The sequence below is a fragment of the Belonocnema kinseyi genome, chromosome 6 (genome assembly GCF_010883055.1).
Source record: "Belonocnema kinseyi isolate 2016_QV_RU_SX_M_011 chromosome 6, B_treatae_v1, whole genome shotgun sequence".
Lineage (NCBI taxonomy): Eukaryota > Metazoa > Arthropoda > Insecta > Hymenoptera > Cynipidae > Belonocnema > Belonocnema kinseyi.
In genome coordinates this window covers 12852766-12870500 of record NC_046662.1, presented here as the reverse complement: position 1 = coordinate 12870500, position 17735 = coordinate 12852766, and the positions used below count along the sequence as shown (strand labels likewise).

The window sequence follows — 17735 nt, the reverse complement described above, 5'->3', positions numbered from 1 at the left end:
TAATTCTTTTAAATTCAAAAGTCTACTATTTAATTTTAAATTTGATTTATTTGTTGTAAATTTACCTATTTTGTCAAAAAAGAATCTTTGTTGGAAATTTAATTATTTTGTTGACAATTGAACTATGTTCATTATAAGTTTTTGTCCTTTTGGTCCATTTGGTCAAAAAATTCATCTTTTGGTAGAAAAGACAAATTTTTGTTGAAAATTCAACTATGTTCATAAAAATTTTTATTTTTTTCTTGAAAAGTCATCTTTTTGTTTGTAAAATTTACTATTTTTTATGAAAATTCATATTTTTTGTTGAAAATTCAAATGCTTTGTAGAAAATTCGCCTTTTTGGTTTTTTTTTGTTGCCCTTTTGGTTTATTTCGAACTAAAATTCAGCTTTGAGTAGAAAAGTCATATTTATAATTGAAATTTAATTTTTTTTCATTGAAAAAGCTACTATTATATTTTTAGTTCAAAATCTATTTCTTGAGGTTCAAAATTTAAATGATTTGTTAAAAATTCAACTATTTTTCGTTGAAATTTAATTTTTCTAAATTCAAAATTCTAATATTTAATTGAAAATTTGATTTATTCGTTGTAAATTTACATATTTTGTCAAAAAAGGAATTTTTTTTGGTCGAAAAGTCTACTGCTATCTTTTTGGACAGAAAGTCGTCCTTTTGGATTCAGCGTTTATATTGTAATATAAATGACATTTTTTTATTGAAAAGTCATTTTTTGTTGGAAATTTAATTATTTTTTTGAAAATTGAACTATGTTCATCATAAGTATTTTTTTTTGTTTGAAAATTCATCTTTTTGGTTGACAAATTAACTATTTTTATGGAAATTACCTTTTTTTATGAAAATTCAAATTTTTCATTGAAAATTAGCTGTTTTTGCGTATTTTTTTTTGTCCTTTAGATCCATTTCGATTGAAAATTCTTCTTTTGGTTTAAAAGTCATATATTTATGATTGAAATTTAATTCTTTTTCATTGGAAAGTCTACTATTATATTTTTGTTTCAAAATCTATTTCTTGTGGTTCAAGATTTAAATAAGCTAAAAATTCAATTGTTTTATAGAAAATTTGCATTTTCTGCTTGAGAATTGCACAATTTGGTTGTTATTTTTGTTAAATATTGACTGAAAAATCTTTCTTTGTTTAAGAATTTACTCTTTTTTTCTTAATTAGTCTTTTTGATTTGAAATTTAATCTTTTTGTAAAAAAATCCAACTGTTTTGTTGAAAATTAATCAGTTTTGATTTAGGATTCAACTATTTTGTCCATAATTCGTATTTTTTAGTTGATTTATAATGTTTTTTTTGTACAAATAAAATCTGTTTTAGTAGAATTAACTGTTACAATTTTCGCCGAGAATTATTATTATTTATTAGTTGATAATTCGACAACCTGGTTGAAAATTTATCTTTTTTTTTGGTAAAAAGTTAATCTTCTTGGTTCAAAATTTAAATAATTTGTTAAAAATTCAACTATTTTGTTGAAAATTCGCCTTTTTGGTTTGAGAACTTTACAATTTGGTTCACATTTTTATTAAAATTGACTGAAAAATCTTTCTTGATTGAAAAATCAACTTTTTTTAATTAATCTTTTTTATTTGAAATTTTATCCTTTTTGTTAAAAAATCCAACTCTTTGGTTGACAATTAATCAGTTTTGATTTAAGATTTAACTATTTTGTTAAAAATTGTTCTTTTTTGGTTGATTTAAAGGGTTTTTTTATTTAAAAATAAAATTTCTTTTAGTAAAAGTATTAATTATTACTTTTTTTGCCGATAATTATTCTTTATTAGTTGATAATTCCACTAATTTGTTGAAAATTCTTCCTTTTTGGTAAAAAATTAATCTTCTTGATTAAAAAATCATCTTTTGGTTTTCAAAATTCAACTATTTGCTTGAAAATAACCTTTGGGTTGAAAATTTTGTAGAAAATTCACCGTATTGGCTTGAATATTCAACAAATTAATTAATAAATTTTTGTTTCTTTCTTGACTGAAAAATCTTTCTTAGTTGTTTTGGATTGAAATTTTATTATTTATAATTTTTTGTTTATTTTTGGTTGAAAAATGAACTATTTTGAGAAAAATTCATTTTTTGTTTTAATATTCAGCCTTTTTAGTTAAAAATTTATTTTTAAGTCAGAAATGGATATATTACATTTTTAATAAATAATTTATCGTTTTTAATCAAAAATCTTTTTGGTTAACAATTCGTCTTCAGGTTAAAAACTTAACTGTTATGTAAAAAAATGGGTCTTTTTTACTTGAAAATTGAACAATTTATTTCAATTTTTTGTCTCCCTTGACTGAAAAATCTTTCTTGGCGGAAAATTAAAAACTTTTGTTCAAATTCGTCTCTTTTGCTTGAAAGTTCAACTATTTCATTGCAAAGGCAACTGTTTGGTTCAAAATCAACTTTTTTGTTGAAAAATTATCTTTCCGCGTTTAAAAGTAATTTTTTCGGATAAAATTTTTAAAAATTTTATTTATTTATTTTTTGCTTGAAAATTCATCTTTGGTTAAAAATTTAACAATTTTGATGAAAATTACCTTTTATATGAAAATTTAAATGTTTTATCGAAAATTCGCCTTTGTGGCTTGAAAATTCTATGATTTGCCTATTTTTTTCTTAACTGAAAAACCTTTCTTGGTTGAAAAATTGACTCTTTTATTCAAAAATAGTTTTCGGTTGAAAATGTAATCTTTTTTGATAGAAAAATGAAACTTTTTGGTTGAAAATGAACCTATTTTGATTGAGGATTTAACTATTTTGTTAAAAATTCGTTTTTCGTTGAAATTAACTGGTTTTTTAAATTTAAAATTAAAATACTTTTTATTAAAAGCATTAAATATTACATTTTTCGTTAAAAATTCATATTTTTTGGTTAACAATTCAACTACCTAGTTGAAAGTTGATCTACTTTGTTTAAAATTTCTTTTCGTGTTGAAGATTGATCTCTGAATGTAAAATTGAACTATTTGGTGTAAAATTCGTTTTTTTTGTTTGTTAAAAATTAATTTTTTGTAAGTGAAAATGTAATTATTCCAGTTTTGGTTGAAAATTGATCTTTTTTAGTTGATATTTTAACTGTTTTGTTGAAAATTCGTCTTTTTTATGGAAAATTGATTATCTTGTTTGAAAGTTCATGTTTTTCGGTTGAAAATGAGCTTTTATGACGAAAATTCATCTTTTTGGATTTGAAAGTAATTTTTTTTTCTCGATTTTTCAGCTATAAAACTTTTTTTGTTGAAAACCCATCTTTTTGTATGGTTTTTGGTTAAAAATGAAACTGCTTTATTGAAAATTGCCTTTTTTTATTCAAAATCTATTTTTTAAACTGATTATTTAAATATTTCTTTTTTAGTTGAAAATCGCCCGTTTTCTTTTGTTAAAAATTCATATTTTCGATTTGAAAAGTCAACTTTTGGTAGATAATTCTTATTTTTCGTTTGAAAATTCATCTTTTCTAGTTGAAAATTCTACTATTTTGTTGATAAGGCATTAAATCTTTATTTGGAAAAAAAAAAATTATTTTCCCTGCCTTGAAAAAGTTGCGAGCTCTGAATTTTTATTCTACTGAATAAAGCCAACGCGTTTTTTATTAACTTATGCGTTTTATTTGCAGGAAATGACGAAACAGATTCAAAAACTAGAAGATACGATTTCAAAGGTACATAATTTGAAGTAAATACATTTAAAAATTTTTAAATTAATTTTAGGATAAATAAATAATTGATTCTATTTTTCAGTGCCATGAAGACCATGAAGCGACGAAAAGTGAAATGCAAAATCTGTTGGCCATTTCGAAAAGAAAAGACGAGTTCAAATCAGAGGTATTCACTTTAATTTAATCTTTAAAAAGAATTAAATACAAGATACAGTTTCCCAATTATTTATTGAAATTTGATTTCCAGGCATTGGAAGAGTACAAAGAAAAGTTTGAAAAAATGGAAATGGATTTGGAAAAAGCAGCAGATTTGCAGAAAAAACTGAAAAAGATGAACGTTCTTCTCGAGCAGCGCGAATCGGAGAACCAAGATTTGCAGAGTAGGATGGAGGAGGTTGAGAAAAAGTGCAAAAACCTTGAGGGTCAATTGGAAAAGGTGGCGAAAGACAAAGAAATAGAGGTTGTGACTCTTCAGAAAGGTAGTTTCATAGTTCTCATTTGACAGTTATTATTAAAAATCTAATTTTCCATTTATAATTAAATTTCTGATTTTTTAATTCAGAGATCAAAGAGCTCATACAGGCGAAAACTTCTCACGAAGAGTCTCTAGAAAAAGAAGCTGAAAAACAAATCAAAGCGACTCTAAAAACGCTCGCTGCCACGGAATTTGCCCTTTCCGACGAGAAGGAAAATAACAAAAGATTACAAAGACAGGTGAGGAGTAGTGAATTCTTATCTCCTTCAAAGAATTCCTCTTTTTTTCCTTTTGATTGAAATTTCATGGAAAATTTCATTATTTTGTTGAAAATTCAACTTTTCTGGTTTGAACTTTATGACTTGAAAATGGTATTTGGTTAAGAAATCTATTTTTAATTATTCTTTTGAGAAGTAATATGTATTTTCTTAACTGAAAATTTAAATATTAGATTTTTAGTAAATAATTAATCGTTTTAGTTGAAAAATCTCTTTTTTTTGTACTTTTTTTTGTTCAGAATTTAACACTTTTGGTTACAAATTTTACTGTTTGATTGAAAATTTAATTATTTTGTTGAAAATTCAACTTTTCTGATTTAAACTTTATGATTTGAAAATTTTATTTGCTTAAAAAATCTATTTTTAATTATTTTGTTGAAAATTTCTCTTTTTTCATGGAAAATTCATCTTTTTGGATAATAAATTAAGTTTTTTGTTGAAAAATTCAACTTCACGGGCTGAAAATTCATGTCTTCTAAAAATTCGTCTTTTTTGCTTGAAAATTTTATGGCTTGGGTTTTGGTTGGAGTTTAATCTTTTGTTTTAAAAGTCATACTTTTTGGATTGAAAATTCAATTTTTTTTGGTTGAAATTTTATCTCGCTTGTTCATAATTTAACTAATTTATTCAAAATTAATATTTTTGTTGAAAATCCATTTTTTTTAAATTAAAAATTCAACTGTTTTGTAGAAAATTCGCCTTTTTGTCTTGAAAATTTCACAATTTTCGTTAGAAAATTCGTCTTTTGGATTGAAAATTGATCTTTTTTTGGTTGCAAATGAACTTTTTTGTTGAAAGTCTAACTGGCTTCTGAAAAATTCGCCTTTTTGGCTTGAAAATTCAACTATTTGGTTAAAAATTACCCTTTTTTTAAATTCTCCTCTAGCTTGAAATTTCATCTTTTTGTTTGAAAATTGAACTCTTTAGTTCAAATTTTGTTTTATTTATGTTGAAAATTAATATTATTTAAGTGAAAATGCATGTATTTTGTTGAAAATTCACTTTTGTTGGCTGAAAATTCTACTACTTCGTTGAAAGTTAAACTACTTAAAAAATTTTTAATATTTTATATAAAGATTGATCTCTTTGTTAAAAAAAGTAGCTAATATCTTACGATTTTTTCTTCCATTAAAAATGTCAGCATTTTATTTGTTTGATTAAAAATGCATTTTTTTTTAATTCATCTTCTTTCTTTGTAAATTAAACTTTTTTATTGAAAATTTGTTATCATTAAGGTTGAAAATTTATTTTTTGGTTGAATGTTTATCTATTTGGTTGAAAATTCTTTATTTTTTAGGCTGAAACTTATTTTTTAAACTAGAAATTCAAATAATTGGTTTAGAGTTTTTTTGTTGTTGATAATTTGTCTTTTTGGATCAAATTTTAATGTTTTTTTAAATTTAAATCAAGATTTTGTTTAGTTAAAATATCAGCTATTATGTTTTTTGTTGAGAATTCATGTATCTTCTAGAGATGGGACGAGTAGCACTTCGGCTACGAATTTTCAACAAAAAGATTTTTGATTCGTGACAGAAATAAAAGTTTTTCTAATTTGTTGAACCTTCAAGCCAAAAGACAATTTTTAAATAAAAAGGTCAGTCTTGAATGTAAAACTAATTACATTTTCAGTCGAAAAATCAATTGTAAACAAACAAAAAATGGCTTTTCCAATCAAAAGTTAAATTTTCAACCTAAAAAGATAAACCCCCAACTAAAAAATATCATACAATATATTTCAATGAAAAAAAAAGAAAGTTATAAAAAAATAATTAATTAATTTGAACAATGTAGTTGATATTTTACCCAAGTAGTTGAATTTTCAATTTTAAAAAATGAAACTTCTACTAAAACACATTAATTTTTAAATTAAAAAAATTAATTTTCAAAAAAAAAGTTGAATTTTCTGTTACGAAAGATTTCAGTTGACTTTTCGCGATCAAAATATGAATTTTTAAACAAAAAATAAAATTCTATGACAAAAATTGAAATTTCAATCCAAAAAGACGAATTTTTAATAAATGATGACTTTTGGACAAAATTGTTGAGTTCTCTACCAAATAGTTGCATTTTTATTTTAAAAATATGAAATTGCTTTTAAAACAGATGAGTTTTTATTTTGTAAAAACAAGTTTTAAAATAGTTGATTTTTCATTTTTAAAAAATCAGAAAATTCCAGTTGACTTTTCAAGGCCAAAATATGAATTTTGTAGCAAAAAATAAGTTTCTACGAAAAAATTTGAATTTTCAGTCTAAAACGACAAATTTTTTCAACCAAAAATATTTATTTTTAAAAAAATAGTTAAATTCTCTACCAAATAGTTGAATTTTTATCCAAGAAAGATAAAAATTTGTACGAAAACAGATGAATTTTTTATAAAAAACGAGACTTTTCAATATTAAAGTATAAATTTCAAACAAAAATTAAATTTCCTATGAAATAGTTCATTTTTAACAAAGCAGTAAAATTTTCAATTATACACTTGCATTTTTGTCAAGGAAGATAACAAAAATTTTATTTGAATGTTCATCCAGAAAAAAAATTTAGTTTGTTTAACACCAAAATATTAAATTAAAATAAAAAATAAATTTTCTACGAAATATTGAAATTTTCAACAGAATTTTCTACCAAAAAGGATTATTTTTTAAACAAAATTGTCGAATTTACAACCAAACAGTGCATTTTTATTTAAGAAAGATAAAATTTCTGCTACAGAATCGAATTTTTAGCAAAAAAGCATACATTTTTAAAAAGATTGTTAAATTTTCAACCAAATAGTTGCATTTTTGTCTAAGAAAAATGAAAAATCCATTGAGACAGGTGAATTTTGAAATCAAAAACACAAATTTTCAAAAAAAGAGTTGAATTTTCATCGAAAGAAATTTTAATTGGCTTTTAAAGGCAAAAATACGAAATGTAACCAAAACGTAAATTTTCTAGAAAGATGCAATATTTATACTAAACAAGATTAACTTTTAAATAAAAAAGACAAATTTTCAGAAAACATCATTTTTATCCAAAAAAGATCTCAGTCGATTTATCAGCAAGAAAATATGAATTTTAAACAAAAGGTTAATGTTCTACGAAAAGAGTTCAAAGTTTATTTTATTAATGTTGAAAATTAATTATTTAACTGAAAATTTAACTACTTTATTGAAAATTCGTCTTTTGTTGTTAAAATTTTAACTACTTGGTTGAAATTTGAACTATTTTGTTATTAATTAATTTTTTTCATTCCAAATTTGTCTTTTTGGTCTGACAATTGAACTATTTGGTTGAAATTTCGTTTTTATTTATGTTTAAAATTAATTATTTAAGTGAAAATTCATGTATTTTGTTGAAAATTCGTCTTTTTAGTTAAATTCAACTGTTTTGTTATTTAAAATCAAAAATTTTCTCAAAATATCAGCTATTATGTTTTTTTTTTTAGAATTCACGTATTTTCGTACAAAATGTTATTTTATTTTTTTTTGTAGGTTGAAAATTTACTTCTTTGTATAAAATTGAACTGTATTTTTAAATAATTGTCCGTTTGGCTTAAAAAATCAACTTTTTGGTTTTTGGTTAGTTTAATCTTTTTTATTTGATAACTCAGTCATTTGGTTCAAAGTTCATATTTTTAGTTTAAAAATTCAACTATCCAAGTATTCGTTTGATAATTGATTTCTCATTGTTGAGAATTAATTTTTTCTGGTTGAAAGTTCATCTTTTTGTTTGAAAATTGAACTGTTTGGTTCAAATTTAATTTTATTTATGTTGAAAATTAATTATTTAAGTGAAAATTTAACTACTTTGTTGAAAATTCGTATTTTGTGGTTAAAATTTTAACTACTTGGTTGAAATATTTTGTTAATAATAAATTTTTTTATTCAAAATTTGTCTTTTTGTTTGACAATTGAACTATTTGGTTGAAATTTCGTTTTTATTTATGTTGAAAATTTATTATTTAAGTGAAAATGCATGTATTTTGTTGAAAATTCGTCTTTTGTGGTTAAAAATTTTACTACTTGGTCGAAAGTTGAAATATTTTGTTAATAATTAATTTTTTGGTTGAAAGTTCATCTTTTTGTTTGAAAATTAAACTATTTGGTTGAAATTTCGTTTTTATTTATGTTGAAAATGAATGTTTTTAGCTGCATTTTTTGAAGTCAGCTATTTGATTGAAAATTGATGTATTTTGTTGAAAATTTGTCTTTTCAGTTAAATTCAACTGATTTTTTTAATATAAAATCAAAATTTTGCTAAGTTAGAATATCAGCTATTATGTTTTTTGTTGAGAATTCATGTTTTTTCGTAGAAAGTAATCTTTCTTGGTTGAAAATTTACTTCTTTTTTTGGAAATTTAACTGCGTCTTTAAAAAAATCGCCCTTTCGGTTTGAAAAATTAACTAGTTGGTTAAAAATTGCACTATTTTATTTAAAATTGTCTAATTTAAAATATCAACTATTTAGTTGAAAATAAATCTATTTCTATTGAGAGTTGAACTGGAGAATTTTTTTTTAATTTAAAAATATGGTCAAAATTTTATTTTTTGGTTAAAAAATGTAACTGTGGAACTATTTTGTTGAAAATTTGTTTTGGTTAAAGTTGAATATTAATTATTTAAGTGATAATGCAACTGCTTGGTTGAAAATTCAACTGCCTTTTAAAAAAATCGTCCTTTTGACTTGACAGAAAAAAAACTATTTGGCTTTTGGTCCAAGTTTAATCTTTTTTTGTTTGAGAGCTCGATCATTGGGTTGAAAGTTCATCTTTTTGTGTTAAAAATTCAACAATTGAGCTACAAATTCTATTATTTGTTTGAGAATAGATTTTTCTTGGTTGAAAATTGATTTATTGTTTAAAAAATTCATCTTTTTTGGTTTCAACGTTGAAAATGCAATATATTTCGACTAGAAATTTAGGAAATGTAAAGCATTACATACCGAGTTTAATATGGAGCCTTTATTAATTTTATTTTAAAGAATTCATTTCTCTATTATTCCTCTATTTTCGTGAAAAATCACTCGATTTCCCGTATTTTGAGATCACTTTGGTCTCTAAAATTTACGATTAATCTTGAAATTGTAGAAGGAGAGGTTGGAGAAAGACATGTTAGCATGCAAGACGACAATCGATAGTTTGACTGTATTAGAGGAGAGAGATCGTCAGTTGCAACAGGAAAATTTAAACCTGAAGGAAGATTACAACACTATCCAGAATGAGCTTCAACAGAAACAAGTTGAATTCGAGAAATTTTCGAAAAACAGAGATGAGACTGTTAAGAGATACGAAAATTTGGTGAATACTCTGCAGGAGGATATCGACAGGGAAAAGAAAGAGGTGACTTTTTAAACAATATTTTTGTTATAACACAGGATTGACAGTGAATTTATTTCTTGACCGGGAATTTTACGAATTTTCAGATGGAAAATCTGCCCAATTATGATTTCACAAGTTTTTTCAATAATTAAAGTGCATTCTTAAAGATTTAAACAATTAAAAATTAAAAGCGTTTGGAGTTGAAAATTTTTCATGAAAAACAGTTTTATTTTATCAACTCTAAATATAAATAAATACATTATTTTTTAAATAGATTTGTACTCTAAGTATAAAAAACTTAACAATAATTGATTTGACAAAACGACTCTAAATCCGTTCAAAATTTGGGAATTTCCAGATTCTAGCTGTTTCAATTTAAAAGTCTTAATAAAAATTGAAATTAATATATCTTATATTCTGATCATTTTATTTTTAAATGAAAATTCTATTGATTTGTCAATAAAATATTTTTAATTCAAAGTTTTAGATCTACCTTTATGTTATTTTTTATATTAAATTTATTAATATATTATTTTTTTGTAGCTATTGAAAAATGTAAACGTACGGTTGAAACTTTATTAACTATTTTGTACTTAAAAATAACTTCCTAATGGAATTAAAAATATTGTTTAATTCTTAATTATTCAATTTTTAACCCATTTAATTTGTATTTTTTGAATTTATAAAAAGAATTAATATTTAATATTTAGCAATATTTTACTTTTCATTTAGGCGAGTAAATTGAAACGAAATATTTAAAAGTAAACAATTTAAAACAGAATTTTTTACATAAAATGCTTTGAATTGTTGAAATTTCAAAAAGCTTTTAAACTTTTAACGTTACAATTTTAATTGTTCCATTTAAAAAATGTTCAATTGTTAAGTGAAATTGTGAAATTTTGACGTATAAATATCAATTGAACCCTTATTATTTTTGAAAAAGTTTGAGTAATTTTAAGAAATATTTAGAAGTTTTGAAAAGATTTAAAATTAATTAAGAACTTGAAATGATTTTAAGTAATTTAAACGAAGTGAGTTAACATTTTTTTTTTTCAAGAACTTCTAAATTTATTTTTAAATTAATCAATTTTTTCCTACAGTTTTTGGAAAAACCTGAAAATTACAAAAAAATGCCTAAAATTTTTCAAATTATTTTTTGATAATCTCTTAAACTATTTTAAAATTTCTGTTGCAATGATTTTTCAAAATAAAAAATTATTTTTGATTATCCTAGGAATCTTGAGAAAAATGTTTTATTCTTTTGAAGCCTTTCACAATTCTTAAAAAGAATCTAATTTTTTGTTTGAAATATAGCCGAATTTTGTCGGTACCCACACTTCGTTTGAATTATTTGAAATCATTTCAAGTTTTAAATAATCTTTTTTTAATTTGAATTTGAATCTTTTTAGAACTTCTAAATATCTCTTAAAATTACTCTAATCTTTTTTACAAATAGTTAGCGTTCAATTGTTATTTATCAATTAAAATTTAATTTTTTTTTAATTTGCATGATTTTCTAAAAGTTTTAGGAGAAATTCAATTTATTTAAAAATGTACTTAAAGGTTTCGAAAAAATATCAAAAATTATTTTGAATTTGGTCAAATTTAAAACCACTTTTAGATTTCTCAAGAATTTGAAATTAAATTTTAAAGCTTTTCAAGGATGCTTAAACTATATAAAATGAAAATAATTTAACTTCTAATTTAAGAACTGTTAAGTTAGAAAAATATTACTTTTCAATTTTTAATGTTTCTAGCTTAAATTGCGTAAAATTATATAATTTTTCATTTTTTCGGGAAAAACCGGGAAATGACAGTGATTTTTTTTTACCGGGAATTTTACAAAATTATAGAAGAAAAATCTGTCCACGTTCGATTTCAACCGTTTTTAAATAATTAGTGGAATTGTTGTTTTTCAATTATGCTATTATTTAGCGAAGAACCTTTAAACTTTGAATGTTACCATTTTAATTGTTGTATTTGAAAAATGCTTCATTTGTAAATGAAATTTTAAAATTTTGATGTATAATTTACAAATGAACATTTGTAGAAAAAAATTGAGTAATTTTAAGAGATATTTAGGATTTTTAAAAAGATGAAAAATTATCATGCAAATTTTAGAAAGTTTTCTTAAATTCTTCTAGAATATTTTTTGAAAATTTTGTTTAAATCTTTGAAAAACTTTTTAAATATTCTCTTAAAATAATTTCAAAAAATGAAAAGTTATTTTTAATTTTCCTAGGAATATTAAGGAAATGTTTTTATTCTTTTGAAGCCTTTCGCAATTCTAGAAAAGAATCTAATTTTAAAAAAATTAAAATCCGCGTAAAATCTGCATTTTGCTTTATATTAGGCTATCCTTTCAAATTTTACATTAAGTTTTAATCTTTTCAAAACTTCTACACATCTCTTAAAATTACTTAAATTTCGCCTACAAATAACAAATGTTTAATTGTTATTTATAAATCCAAATTGTAAAGAAATTTTTTAAAATTTGCAAGATTTTAATGGAAATTGTAGAAAAAATTCAATTAATTTTGACATATATTTAGAAGTTCTGAAAAAATTTCCAAAATAATTTCTAATTTAAAACCAATTTAAAACAACTTCTAGATTTCTCAAGATTTCTAAATAAAATTTTGAAGCTTTCCAAGAATGTTTAAACTTTGAAAAAGAAAATAATTGAATTTCTAATTTAAGAAGTTTTCAGTTAATTTTTTTTCAATTATACAATATTTGATGTTTCTAGCTTAAAATTCCTTAAAATTATATAATTTTGAAAATTTTAAAGTTCAATGATGGATTATTTAATTTAAAGCATTGCAAATGATAAGGTGGATTTATATTTTTTTATATTGAAAAATGTTAATATTGAGTGCTTTGATTTGCAGCTCAGTTTTTATTACTTCAGGTGGAAATTTTTCTAGCTTTAGTGTTCCATTTTTTTAATTTCACTGACAGTGAAAAATGTTTGCGAACCGGGAAATAACCGAGAATTTATTTCGTCGATTAAAACAGCCACCCTGTTTTGAATTGAAAAACTTTTAAACTTCAATTTTAAAAGCTTAAAATTCAAGAGTTTCTCTTTGAATGCTATAATTTATTGTTTATTAATTCAAATGGAAAAAAGTTTCGAATAGATTTCGATTTTTTAAATTTTATTGACCCTGAAAAATGTTTGTGAACCGGGGGAAAAAATTGGATAACAGCTTTGATTAAATTAAATTAAATTAAATTAAATTAATTTACTTAAATTTAATTAATAATTTTATTTGTCGCAGGTGACCAGACTTCAAGAATTGTTCAAAGGACATGCGACATCGACGCCAAAGGATGAAGTTCACAGATTGAAATTGCAGTTAGAACTAGCTCAGGATCAACTCAGGACCCTTGAAGAAGAGAAAGAGAACGAAAAACTGACCGTTTTGAGCAAGGTAAGTATTTAAAATTTTTTAGAATATTCAATATTTAGCCATAAAAACTAGATTAATAAAAATGTCCTTTTTTTGTTGCAGTGTCGGAAAACGAGACAACGGAAAAACAAAGAAGTTTGTGATAACACTTCTGAAGAAGAAGCCCCTTATTCAGAACGTCGACGAAGATCTCCTCGCTCACGAAAATGTTCTCCAACTCACTCGAAGGAAGGTTCCATTATAGAACTCTCTAGCACAGAATCGAAGTACGTATCTTAAAAATAATTTTTAAAAAATCCCTTGATTTTATTTGTATTCTACAGTGCTTAAAATGTTTGAATTTTTCGGATGACACACCTTTTTGTATATCGCCTCTCCCTCCAGCTTTAAATTTCTAATATTTCAAGTAAAAATATTGCATTTTCTACCCAAAAAAAGACGAATTTTTGACAAAATATATGAATTTTCAACTAAAAAGATGTATTTTCAACAAAAAATGGAATAGTTACGTTTTCTTTTAAAACGATTATCTTTCAACAAAGAAATATGACTTTTTAACCAAATAGATCAAATTTCCACTAAAGGAATTAATTTTTTACCAACAAAAAAGTAGAATTTTTCTTCAAAATAAATCAATTTTCAATCTAATAATTTATATTTTCAAATGCTATAGACACATTTTCAACCCACAATGAAATAGTTAAATTTTCACTTTTTGAATTCATTTTTAATTGAAAATGTACTAAAAAGTTTAATTGCGAAACAAAAAACATGCATTTTGAATCAAAAATATTAATTATATACAAAAATGAAGACATTTTCAACAAAATACAAGAATTTTCAATAAAAAAGATCAATTTTTAGCCAAAAATTGATAATTTAATTTTTCATTCCAAAAATTTTTTTCAACCAAAGACATGAATTTTTAACTAAAATTATAGAAAAATCAACTTGAATTATTAAATTTTTCGTTAAAAGAATTAATTTTCAACAAGAAGCGATTTTTAACTGTAATAGATTAATTTTCAGAAAAAATTATTAATTTTTTACAAAAACCAAAATTTCTATCAGAGTTTCACTTTCGACCAAGTAATTTAATTTTTAACGAAATATTTAATAGTTGATATTTCAACCAAAAAAGATTTTAATTCTAAATTTTTAATTTAATTCAAAAACACGAATTTTCAACAAAATTGCCTTACAAAGTTACATTTTTAACCAAAGAAATTAATTTTTAACTTAAATGATGAATTTGTAACAGAGTAGTTCAACTTTCAACCAAAAGAAATTTTGATATTAATATAGAACCGGGTTGAAAACAACCAATTAGTTAAATCCTTATTCAAAGCATTTTAATTCCCAACCAAAAACTCGCATTTTTTACTAAAAAAGATTTAAATTCTGCTAATAAGGAGATGAATTTTCAATTAAAAATAAATAATTTTCATCAAAAGAGTTGAATTTTCAATCAAGAAAGATTTTCCAGTCTAAAAAAAAATTGAACGAATTTTTTTTTAATTTTCAAGTAACCATTATAATTTTTTATAGAATTTTTTAATTCGCAACTGAAAAATAGAATTTTCCAGAAAGGTAATTAATATTTAAACCAGACAGTAGCATTTTTAACAGCTAAAATACCAAAATTTTCTGTCAAAATAGTTGAAATTTCAATCAAGAAAGATTTTTTAGTGATGAAAAAAAAAAATTTCAACGAAATTGTTGAATTTTCAAACAAAAATTCGAATTTCCTTCAAAATTGTTTAATTTTCATATAGATAATTAAATTTTCTACAAAATAGTTCAATTTTCAACAAACAATTTATATTTCAATCATATATTTTAATTTTCAACACGAAAATAAGAATTATGAACGAAAAAGTTAATTTTCTATCAAATAGTTAAATTTTCTACTAAACAGTTGCATTTTTAGCCATAAAAGATCAATTTTCTACAACAATAGTTGAATTTTCAAGAGTGATTTTATTTTTTAACCAAATGGTTGAATTTTCGACAAAAATAGTTTATTTTCAACCCAATTGTTGAATTTGCAGGCCAAAAATTTGAATTTTCGACAAAACAGTTGCATTTTTTACGAAAAAATATTAATTTTTTAGCAAAATAGTTTTTATAAAATAGTGGAATCCCCGAAGAAAGCAAATTAATTTAAATGAAACAGTTACATTATTTACAAAGCAACAACAACAAAGGAAATTTCGAAGCTTCTTTATTCAAGACAGGAAAAATTCAACCATATTGTATTTTCAAAATAAAAAGATGAATTTTCTACAAAAAAAATTGAATTTTCAACCCAAAAATATGAACTTTTAACAAATTGGTTAATCTTTTTAAACCAAGATATGTTTATATCTCCGACAAAAAATATTTTAATTTAAAATTAAAAACAGTTCAACTCATTCAAAAAGTAGAATTTTCATAAAAATAGTTCAATCCTTTTTTTTCAATCCAAAAAGACGAATTTTCTACAAAATATTTCCTTTTCATTAAATGATTGAATTTTCTACCAAAAAAATTTGAATTTTTAAACCAAAATGTGGAATTTTCTACAAAACAGTTGAATTTTCCACGAGAAAATATAAATTTTTACCAAAAAAATTATTTTCCAACTAAATAGTTGAACTTTCTAATAAAATAGTTCAATTTTCAACATAATAAATCGATTTATTAACTCAAAAATTTGAATTTTTAATATAAAAAGTTAATTTTTACCCAAATAATTCAATGTTTAACCAAAAAGTATGACTTCTCAACATAATTGTTGAATTGTCAACAAAATGATAAAATTTTTATACAAAAAAGATGAATCTCTAATCTAAAAACATGAGTTTTCTACAAAACAGTTGAATTTTTTATCAGAAAATAAAATTTTTTAACAAAAAAGTTATTTTAGAACTAGATACTTGAACTTTCTAACGAAATAGTTGAATTTTCAACACAAATGATCTATTTTTTAACTCAAAAATTTGAATTCTCAATCAAAAAAGTTAATTTTTACACAAGAAAAATCTATTTTTAATCGAAAAATATGACTTCTCAACATAATTTTTTCATTTTCAACAAAATATAAACATTTTTATGCAAGAGAGATCAATTCTTTACTCAAAATGGAAAAAAATGTCAACTAAATTGTTGAATTTCCTAGCAAAAAAAAAACGAATTTTCTACGAAACATTTGAATTTTCAACCAGAAAATATAAATTTTTAACAAAATTTGTTGAATTCTTTGAATTTCCAAGTTAAAAAGACGAATTTTCTACAAAACAGTTGAATTTTTAATCATAAAATATAAGTGTTCACCAAAAAAGTTGTTTTCCAACTAGATAATTGAACCTTCTAATAAAATAGTTCAATTTTCAACACAAAAAATCGATTCATTAACTCAAAAATTTGAATTTTCAATTTAAAAAAGTTATTTTTACCCAAAAAATAATCATTTTTGAATTTTCAACAAAATATTAAGATTTTTATGTAAAAATGATGAATTCTAAACGTAAAACGGAAAAAATTCAACCAAATTGTTGAATTTCCAAGCTAAACAGACGAGATTTCTACAAAACAGTTGAATATTCAAACAAAAAATATAAATTTTTACCAAAAAAGTTATTTTCCAACTAGATAGTTGAACTTTCTAATAAAATAGTTCAATTTGAAATTTTAAAAAGTTAATTTTCAACCAAATAATTCAATTTTTAACCAAAAAATATGACTTCTCAACATAATTTTTGAATTTTTAACAACCAAAAAATATAAATTTTGTGACAAAAAAGTTATTTTCGAACGAGATACTTGACCTTTTTAACGAAAGAGTTGAATTTTTAATCCAAAAAGACGTTTTTTAACTCAAATTTTTAATTTTTATTATAAAAGTTAATTTTTCCCTAAATGCTTCAATTTTTCACAAAAATACTTTTTTGTGAATGTGAAAAATATTCACATCTTTATGCAAGAGAGATAAATTCTTTACTCAAAAATGGAAAAAATGTCAACTGAATTGTTGAATTTCCAAGCAAGAAAAAAACGAGTTTTCTACGAAATAGTTGAATTTTCAAACAGAACATATAAATTTTTACCAAAAAAGTTATTTTCCAACTAGATAGTTGAACCTTCGAATAAAATAGTTCAATTTTCAACACAAAAAATCGATTCATTAACTCAAAAATTTGAATTTTCAATTTAAAAAAGTTAATTTTCACCCAAATAATAATAATTTTTGTATTTTCAACAAAACATTAAGATTTTTGTGAAAAAATGATGAATTCTCAACGTAAAACGGAAAAAATTCAACCAAATTGTTGAATTTCCAAGCTAAAAAGACGAGTTTTCTACAAAACAGTTGAATTTTCAAATAGAAAATATAAGTTTTTACCAAAAAAGTTATTTTCCAACTAGATAGTTGAACCTTCGAATAAAATAGTTCAATTTTTAATATAAAAAATCGATTCATTAACTCAAAAATTTGAATTTTTAATTAAAAAAAGTTAATTTTCACCCAAATAATAATAATTTTTGAATTTTCAACAAAACATTAAGATTTTTGTGAAAAAATGATGAATTCTCAACGTAAAACGGAAAA

At 22.7% G+C, this 17735-nt stretch overlaps 1 protein-coding gene across 1 annotated transcript in view; it reads left to right on the top strand.

The window, feature by feature from the left end:
• Nucleotides 1-17735, top strand: part of LOC117174226 (kinesin-like protein KIF20A) — a 57592-nt gene that overhangs the window by 38853 nt on the left and 1004 nt on the right. The window contains exons 6-12 of the mRNA XM_033363100.1: nt 3637-3681; nt 3761-3844; nt 3926-4157; nt 4241-4392; nt 9501-9752; nt 13013-13165; nt 13247-13410. Of these exons, the coding sequence (XP_033218991.1) occupies nt 3637-3681; nt 3761-3844; nt 3926-4157; nt 4241-4392; nt 9501-9752; nt 13013-13165; nt 13247-13410 (1082 nt within the window). The remainder of the gene's footprint in view (nt 1-3636; nt 3682-3760; nt 3845-3925; nt 4158-4240; nt 4393-9500; nt 9753-13012; nt 13166-13246; nt 13411-17735) is intronic.